This window comes from Meleagris gallopavo, chromosome 1 (genome assembly GCF_000146605.3).
Source record: "Meleagris gallopavo isolate NT-WF06-2002-E0010 breed Aviagen turkey brand Nicholas breeding stock chromosome 1, Turkey_5.1, whole genome shotgun sequence".
Classification (NCBI taxonomy): domain Eukaryota; kingdom Metazoa; phylum Chordata; class Aves; order Galliformes; family Phasianidae; genus Meleagris; species Meleagris gallopavo.
The window spans coordinates 35,273,969-35,283,607 of NC_015011.2; the positions used below are offsets into that span (position 1 = coordinate 35,273,969).

General features: G+C 36.4%; 1 protein-coding gene across 2 annotated transcripts in view; it reads left to right on the forward strand.

The window, feature by feature from the left end:
• CNOT2 (CCR4-NOT transcription complex subunit 2) overlaps positions 1-7,609 on the forward strand; it is an 88,356-nt gene extending 80,747 nt beyond the window's left edge. For both annotated transcript variants that reach the window (XM_019613258.2, XM_031553615.1), the window contains one exon: positions 6,470-7,609. In XM_019613258.2, the coding sequence (XP_019468803.1) occupies positions 6,470-6,556 (87 nt within the window). In that variant the 3' untranslated portion in view covers positions 6,557-7,609. The remainder of the gene's footprint in view (positions 1-6,469) is intronic.
• The last annotated feature ends 2,030 nt before the right edge of the window (positions 7,610-9,639 follow it).

The following is a 9,639-nucleotide window of genomic DNA, read 5'->3' on the forward strand; positions in this document are numbered from 1 at the left end:
GAGGGGGACAATCACCTCCCTCTCCCTGCTGGCCACTCCTCTTTTAATACAGCCCAGAACACAGTTGGCCTTTCAGGCTGCAAGCGCACATTGCCGGCTCATGTCCAGCTTCTCCTCCACCAGGACCCTTAAGTCCTTCTCTGCAAGGTTGCTCTAAAGGAGTTCTTCCCCCAGTCTGTATAAACACCTGAGATTGCCCTGGCCCAAGTACAACAGCTTACACTTGGCGTTGTTGACCCTCATTAGGTTCACACGGGCTCACTTCTCTGGCCTATCCAGGTCCACCTGGATGGTTTCCCTTCCCTCCAGTGTTCGACTGCACCACTCTGCTTGGTGTCATCTGCAAACTTGCTGAGGGCGCACTTGATGCCGTCTTCTATGTCATTGATAAAGGTGTTGAAGAGCACTGGTCCCAAGACCAGTGTCCCTTGGGGGACTCTACTTGTGACCGGCCTCTACTCTGAACCATTGATTACAAGCCTTTGGCTGTGACCAGCCAACCTGTTCTAGTTATGTGGAATTATAGAGCAGTGGCATGATTTCCTTCAAGTTTTAACCAGCATGGCAGATTCATTCATGATGAAGAAACTAAGAACATGTACCATACCTATAGAACATCTGACCATACTTCTTTGTGTTTGTTTTATTTTCTGGAAATCACACGGCAGATCAGACTAAATCTTGAGACGTTGAACAAGATTCCTATATGTTGGAACTATGCACGTTCTACCTGTTTAGATATTTCATTTAATTGGAAGGCCAAAATTCTGAATTGCTTGCACAGAAGGCATTTCATTTCTGTGATCAAGCTGTATCTACATACTTTTAAGATAAGTATTCCATTGAATAGTTATGTGTTGGATGATGTGTTTTCAAACATCAGCTCTAAATTAAAGGGATATGTGGCACTCATCAGTCCATTTGCACATTTGACTCATTGGTTTTACTGCTTTTCCAATGGTCATAACAAAGCTAAAACTTCCTAATGGAAGATTTTAATAGCAAGCTGTGCTTGTGCAATTAATGATATATATATAAAATGCATATATACAAGGTGATTCCAAGACCTTTAAGCAAAAACATCTCTCCCCTCAGAAGAGAACCTAAGCAAAACCAAAAATTTTATTTCTGTTTAAATTATTGATTTGTTGTTTGACATAGCTTGTTAGGTATCCCAAGGCACTGTTTAAGGTTATTTTATTACTGAAGGTCTTCAGAGGGGGAGTAATTACTTTTTGAAAGGATAGATTTCTTCTTTGGAGTCAAGTTAATATTTTCTATTTGTTAATGAACAATAAAAGTCTAATGTAGGTATCCATATCAGTAGATTAGATTGAAATTTTACTGTATTTGGAAATAAAAAGTTACTTTACTAGAAGAAAGTGATGTCCGTTGTATAAGGATAGTAACATCCTTAGTGTCTCCCATTTTTCTGCCTGTAGTGAATGTATCAAGCTACTACTTGATGCTTAAGCACTACTTTTGAAGACAGTATTTTCTCTACTGGGAGTTGTAAGTACTGTCCTGAAATTCAGCATCTAGTGGAGTTGTTTGTTTGCCCTTTCATCCTTCCTCTGTTAAAGAGGTAGAGCTGGCTTTGTGTACGTGGGTATTCATGGCTGTAGGGATGAAACAGAGATGCACAAAATGAGTTCTCCAAATGATTCTGCCCAGGATCTATACAGATTCTTTCGCATTTTGTATTTTTAATTTGGTTTTAATTTGGTGCGAAGGGCACCAGACAAGTTAAGTGTTGATCACAGGAGGCTAGAGAAGGATTTGAGGAAAAATTGGTATGGTGTTACATGGAGAAGAAATCACTTGCTGGAAACCCTTCTGCGAGAGTTCCATCTATGATCAGTAAATAAGAATTTCTATAAATATGTAAAGCGTGGTCTTGGCACTGTATGGTAATGGTGTTACCTCTGATAATTTCTGGAGTAGTCTTTTCCTGTGAGGAGTAAAACAAAAATGGCAGTATGTGATGACCTTTAAACTGAAGGAAAATACAGCCAAGTAACTTTTTCTATCAATCACAGAAGTATTAATCAATGGTTCAAGAAATTAAAAATATAACAATCTGGGGGAAAAAAAGAGTTCTGATAAATAGCAGTCTCTTGGCGTAACAGCTGAGTGAGTACTGGGAATACCATTCCTTAGAAGGCCACAGTAGTAATTGCTGCTTAATGGCTTCATTAGTGCTCTTTTGAAGCAGTCAAACAAGAATTATTTCTGGTAAATTACTCTCTTATTTATATATGCAAATTAAATTATTTTTCAAGGTACTTTATAAACTTGTCCGTTGTTTTAGCGTATATGCTCAAATAGATGGCAGCACGTATTTTAATGTGTTGTGCCTTGAGGAAGTTGCATTATGCAATTATCAGCTTGTGTGTTTATTGTACCTACAAATTAATAACTCAGTTATTAAAAGTTATATTGAATTACAGTTGATACAGTGAAATGTAACTATTTACTTTGAATAACGTTATAAAGTCTTACAGCTAATATAATAACAAAGAACAAGGATTAGTAGATTTTTTTATAGTATCCTAGATTTTTTTTTTTACAAATTTTGGTAAAGCAGACTACATACTTCAATGAAAACATATTTTTTTCTTTCTTTTTTTAAAGAATAGGCTGTGTATTCTACTCCTAATACTCTATTTCCTAAAAGAAGGAAATTTAAAAAAAAAAAAAAGCAGTGTCTCTTAAACCAAATAACAGTTCCTTATCTATTAAGATTTTATTAATTCCATACTGATAGGTTGTTTAAATACTGAGAAAATGTTAACAACAGTAAATTTCAAATTACCTTAAATGCCAAACAGGACACAGACAAATGCTGACTACAAATATGTCTCCATATATGGTTTTTCATCCTAGGGCATGTAGAAAGTACAATATGGTTAAAGACACTTTGATTTTTCACTGAGGATTTGGCTTTATAGTGTGCTGCTGTTGAGGAGACGTGAAAGAAAGAGGAAGGGAAGTGGATGTGAGACCAAAAATGCCTTCTACAATTGCATGCTTACTGAAATTACTGATTTAAATTGTCTGAAGTAAACTGTCTGGAATTTCTCCTTTGAAAAGTAAGGAGAGTTAATCCCATTTAAGGAGAGGAAAAAGTAACATAACCTGTATGCTTTGATTTTGTATCTATAAAATGTGGAGTTCTTTCTGGAGAAAGGTTAAATTTCCAAGTGTTTACTTCCTTGTAGGAGTTGCTACCTGTATATTAAATGACTTTCTAGTAATTATAAAAGTATTAATATTGATCTTATAACGATAGAATGTTAAATTTGTTCTTCTAACAAAGATGTGTCGTAGCATTTGGATTCAGGCCCTACCTTAAACTTGGGTCTTTGCACCCATCCTTAAGCCAGCATAAATACTGCCTTTTTGGTCCCAATTGAATTTTCTTTGCTGTCCTTTGATGGGACTACACAGCCCAGAATAACTTGTGCTCTGGGCAATTCTTATTCAGCTAACTTTGCTTTGGCTTAGTCTGTTAATGCTATGGATCACCCGAAACAATTCTTTCTCCAGTATTTTTACATATTATTGTTTGTCTGTGTGCAGGTTGATGTAAATTTACCACCAGAGCAAGTTTTCAGAATGTCACGAGAAGGAACTGATTTAATTGCATAGAAAATTTATGTAGTGTTGCACGTGTGCCCTAAGTTTCCAGACACAGTACTCATTTTCCTTGGTTATTAAAAGATATTTAATTTTTAATAATTATTCCATATAAGAAGTAAAACAATATAATGAATGTTTGTCAATGGATAAGTGGCACTTTCACACTTTATCTGTATCTGTTTATATTCAAAAATATCAGTGATGCTGTTCACATCCTAAACTATAGTGGCCCCTGGAATCAAAAGGGAAGACTTAAAATGTAAAAACATGTAATACAAGTATTTTTCTACATACAATAAATAATTGCCTTTTAGTTCTTAACAAATTTTCGTCAATGAGTTCTTTTTTGGTATTGTCAGATATAACTGAAGTATTCTTAAATACTGCTGGATATTGGGCTTCAGCATTGCTGATGTTGTAAGTCAAAAAGGCTATTTTAAGCCTTTTTATTTTAAAATCAGTAACAGTCTGAAGCATCAATTCATATGCTCCTAAAGCAACTTTGGTAGGAAATCGTATTCCTCCTTCTAAACAAAGGGTTTCCAGTTTGTGACCCACAGAGCACTGCTCAAGGTGCCAAAACCTTCCTTCAGACAGGACCAGCAGTAGCACACAGCCACAGTAAGTTTGGAAACCCCATTTATGGGTAATGGATTCCATCATAATGGTTTAAGTAGCTGTTTTCCATGTGTAATTTCAAGGGCATTTCAGAGCATCTGAAGGTTCAGGTAACTGATCTAAGCTTTTATTATTAACTCTTTTCTTTTGTTTACAATTCTGTTTAAAAAAAAAAAAAAAGCAGTTCCCCAGCAGAATGATAGTAATCTGCAGATCCTTCCATGATTATATGCAAAATGGAAACTTTGAAAGCCAGGAATGGGAGAGAAGTTTGAGAGGTATTTTTCCTATTAGAAAATGACTTCAGAATTATGAAGATCCAGCCTACCTAGACCAGCTATTGACACCAAAATACCTGTACACCTTGACCTTGCTGCTGACAAAAGGAGAGAGCAGGCATCCCTTCAGTACCAGCACGTATGTGTGGATCTGCACAAGAGGGGAACGTACACCAACTGGCATGCAGTGTTAATCAGGAGTGCCAAAAGCAATTTACTTGTATGCGTAACTTAAAGGCTACACACAGAGTGTAGTGGAAAAAATGAGAAAAGAAAAGAAACACATCTTGGCTGAAGCAGAGCAGGAAAGCAAAAATGAGGCAAACATGCAACGCTTCAGTGCAAATGAGTATAACCTCACACACAGGCTTTGCAAGGATTTTCCAGGTTTAGGTACAGTATTCTCTGGGGAATAGAGACCTACTGAATTCCTAGCATTTGACCCTCATTTGTTTTGTTACCATGCTGTGTGTTCTTTCCATACTAGTTAGACCTTGTTTTGCCTTAAAGGAGGGAGTTTGGGGAAGTTGCGTTTTCCTAGATTTTATTTCTGATGTTGCGTTGATTTGTTCTTCAATTTAGTTTGTCTACCTGTAAAAGCTGAAATATTGCACTATTTAAGCACTTCAGGGAGTGCTTTAAAATAATCTATTCTGCACTCTTAGTGTTCTTATCAGTGTGTAAAAGGAGGGGGATTCAGTTTTCTCCATAAATACAGATGAAGGTCTGCTGAGGTTCCCTGTTCAGTTAGGCAAAAGAAATGACTATGTGTGTCCCTTGTGTTGAAAGGAAGTAGCCTTAAAAATCAGTTGTGCAGCTTCCACTTTCTGTACTTCTTGAATGAAGATAAAATGGGGGCGAGGCAAAGTTAAGCTGTGGAAAGGATCTGAAAAATGTCAGATTTAAGTAATTCCTTGTAACTGCATGTATGAGGGAAGGAGCACCAAATGTCAAAGTGTACTAATTGAGGGTTGTGTGCAAGGTCACGGAGGGAAAAGCTGCTTTTTCTGTGTAATAATCAGGATGCATTTAGATATCAGGGCTAGCTGCAATCTGATTTGTAGTAGTTGCTATAGTCAGATTAAAAATTCCTGCTGCATCATGGAGATATTTCACAAGGGGGCAAACCAGCCCCCTCAGATGGAAGTCAGGTGGTTGTGCCAGTAAGACAGTGAAGCTGCTTGTTTATGCATCAGTTCGTGTGTGGCATCTGAGTACATAGACAAAGATTTTTATTCTGAGTGGTTGTTTATAAAACACCAGGCAAATTTCTTGTAAAAGATGTTTTCAAAGAAGAATGTAATATGACGGAGCTCAGGATATACACAAGGATTTGGGTAAATCTGAAGCTTAAATTGGAGTGTGAAATGTGCTGGATTATTTTTCTTCAGTTCTAGCTTACTTAGGTTTCAGTAGTGTGCTTCTAGCATTTTTGGTCATGTTCCCCATTGTTGTGCTAAGGTGTAATCTAGCTAGTTTAACTTAAGACTGGGCCTGTGAGAATACCACAAAATATCTCAAAACTTCAGATCATGCAAAATAAGTCTCTGTACATCTGAATTGTTGAAAGACAGGAACCTTTATTCATGATGCAGTCATGGCATGAGCTGATCTGTGATTGTGTTGTGTACACATATTGTATAATTGAGATCATAACAAGAGTTCTGAGAGTAAAGTACCATTTAAAAAAAAAAAGGTGGGGGGGGAACACATTACAGATGTAGTGGCTCAGGATATTGGCTTTTTTGTAATTAAAATACAGAATCCAAGATAGTGAAATTGTGTGTTTTTGCCTCAAGATAGACTAGGACTTGATCTCTTTTTGTATTCGTGCTTTTCAAATATGGCATGTAGAAAACACTTTCCAGCAGTTAAATGACACATAGTTTTATTTGGCTTTGTCTTTTTGTTTGTTTCTTTTTTGATTGTAGGAGTTCCATCTGGAATATGACAAATTAGAAGAAAGGCCTCATCTGCCATCAACCTTCAACTACAACCCTGCTCAGCAAGCCTTCTAAAGACTTCCCTTTTCTTGGGGTATGGCTGTCTCAGCACAATACTCAACATAACTGCAGAACTGATGTGGCTCAGGCATCCTGGTTTTAATTCCTTGAGGATCTGGCAATTGGCTCATGCGAAGGGTCACCATTTGAGGTCCTGCCTTACTAATTATGTGCTGCCCAACAACTAAATTTGTAATTGTTTTTCTTTAGTTTGAGCAGGGTCTGAATTTTTGTTTTTGTTTTATTTTTGCCAGCAGACAAGCTTGGGTCTGTAAAGACAAGCGAGTACACTGACAAAAGTTTACCACTTAGTTTTCCAAAATGTAAAAAGTCGAAAGATAAGAAAAAAGACAAAAAATTAGACAACAAAATTTGCATTGTTCATTGTAGCACTATTGGTAATAAAAAATGTTTGTGCATTTTTATGTGAAGATCCTTCTCGTATTTCATTTGGAAAGATGAGCAAGGTTTGCTTCCTTCATTTTACTTCCCCTTCTGTTTTTGAAAGGCAGTTTTCGCCAAGCTTAATGCAAGAATATCTGACTGTTTAGAAGAAAGATATTGCCACAGTCTCTGGTTAGTTTCCAGAGTTGTGTATTACTGAGCTTCATCTTTCCAGAATGAGCAAAACACTGTCCAGTCTTTGTTACGATTTTGTAATAAATGTGTACATTTTTTTTAAATTTTTGGACATCACATGAATAAAGGTATGTATGTACGAATGTGTATATATTATATATATGACATCTATTTTGGAAAATGTTTGCCCTGCTGTACCTCATTTTTAGGAGGTGTGCATGGATGCAATATATGAAAACGGGACATTCTGGAACTGCTGGTCAGGGGACTACTTTGTCGCCCTGTGCACTAAAGGGCCAGATTTTCAGCAGCCAAGGACATCCATACCCAAGTGAATGTGATGGGACTTAAGTGAACTGAGACAATTCACTCTGGCTGTTTGAACAGCAGCGTTTCATAGGAAGAGAAAAAAAAGATCAATCTTGTATTTTCTGACCACATAAAGGCTTCTTCTCTTTGTAATAAAGTAGAAAAGCTCTCCTCACTGCAGTGTTGACTTTGATTTGAGATTGTGAAATTATTTCTTCAACAATGAATAATGGAAAAAAAAATTGAAGTATTAAAACTATCAAGCTGTACAGTGGTTAAGGCACTTGAAGAGTCTTTTTGCTGCTGACAAGTAATTTTATTACAGAGATTTACATTCTTTTCCACAGTAGGCCAAAATGTTTGGTCATCTTGGTTTGAAATCTTTTCTTTTTTGTTTTGTTTAAAAAGAAAAAAAAAAGCACATCCTTTTTACACTGGGGGTTGGGTAACACTTTAATAGTTCACATGATAAAAAGGTGCTTCATGAACTCATCTCAGAAGGAAACCTTGTGATAAGTGTGGCTTAGAGTCGGTCGTAGCTTAGTCCCAAACTTGCCCACTTTAGATAGATTTGCATTTCGTTTGATGATCACTACTACTTGAACATACAGACTTGAACAAACATGAATGCAAACTGTTTGTTTGAAATACAACTGCTCTTTAGAGTGGAGGAAGAAAAACCTGAGCCATTGGGATAGTTTCCTTCCTCTCGATGCAACCAGAACTTCACATTGAGTTGCCTCTGGTGATAAAAAGCATTTCAAAATACCTGAAATTATCAAAGCAGAAAAACAGTGTCTATTAATCCTTTTTATTTATGGTTTATTTTTATTTTTTAGGTTTTAACCTATTCTTCTATATAGTGCAAAATAGCTCCTTGGCATTTATTGAACTAAACTTGGAAATTGATCGTTCATGATACTGTTGTTTTTTCTGTATCAGATATATAGTGGTTTTAGATTCTACACTTTTATGTGTAATTTAAGATGATATAGACATAAAAAATATAAGCCTACTAATTAACATCTTTTTATTATTACAGCATATTTAAATGAGGTATGTTTATAATCTGGATGGTGACTAACACAGCTGAAAAATATAGTGGCTTTTTCTTAGAGTGGACACAAACATGTGTTTGAGTACTCAAGCATGCAGCTTGAAATGTTAAAAAAAGAAAATTTTCCAAAAGTTTACTGCTGTGATAAATGTTAATTTTTCTTTCTTTCTTTTTTAACTACCAGTCTGTTGTGACCATCGCATTTTTGCAGGCTTTCCAAAACAATATTTACTGCTTCAGATCATATGAGTTTATTTCTTATGGTGTTGGTTGGTTTTTGTTTTTTCTACATTGCCAGTCTTACGGAAATGAATGCCAGACGCAGTAAGGGGAGCAAGATGAACTACACTAAAAGTAGCATCTCATTATCTAAACACCTATGATAGTTCAAACACAATTGAAAATGTAGGTTTTCCAACAGGTTACTGTGATGATACTGTCGCATTCAGCTGTGCGGTGCCTCAGACATGCAAGACACGTGAGTCTAGCAAATTTCTCAGCTGCTGGTGAGGAACGGATGATTTGTTCTTCCCAGGGGGAATAACAAGCATCTTCGCCTTCATATTTCATGCCATTAAATATGTGTGCACGGAAACTTTAAAGTCTTTAATTTCACGTTGTGCCCCGGGTGGAAGCAGGAGAGACGGTTTTATATATAAAACAAGGAAGCGCATTGTAGCCCGATACCACATTGATTGATCAGACTGAAAAATCCCGTGCTGTTCTTTTTTCTGAAAGGAAGAAAACCTGAAACCTCATTTATACTTGTGGCAAGCTGGTTACTGAATTGAAGATCTTTAAAACCAACAGCGAAGCTCTGAGGCTTTTCTTGCATCTCTTTCACTATTGCTATAAATAAATGACAGAGAATAGAATACTACTTAAAAAAATAAATAAAAATTTACTTGCGGTGCTTTTCTCCCGTAATTACAATGTTGTTGTACAACATGCAAGGTAAGTTCTGAGAAATAAACCAGAATTCTTGGAAACACCAGAATTACTCTGATTTTTGGCCTGTGAAACCAATTGCTCATCTCTCCTCAGTGTGTGTTGTTTATAACTATTTCTTAATCATGAAATAGCTCCATTTTATTTGGAAATCCGCTCCCCTGAATTTCCAGGGCTGTGAAAGTGGCTTTCACCAACTTGATCC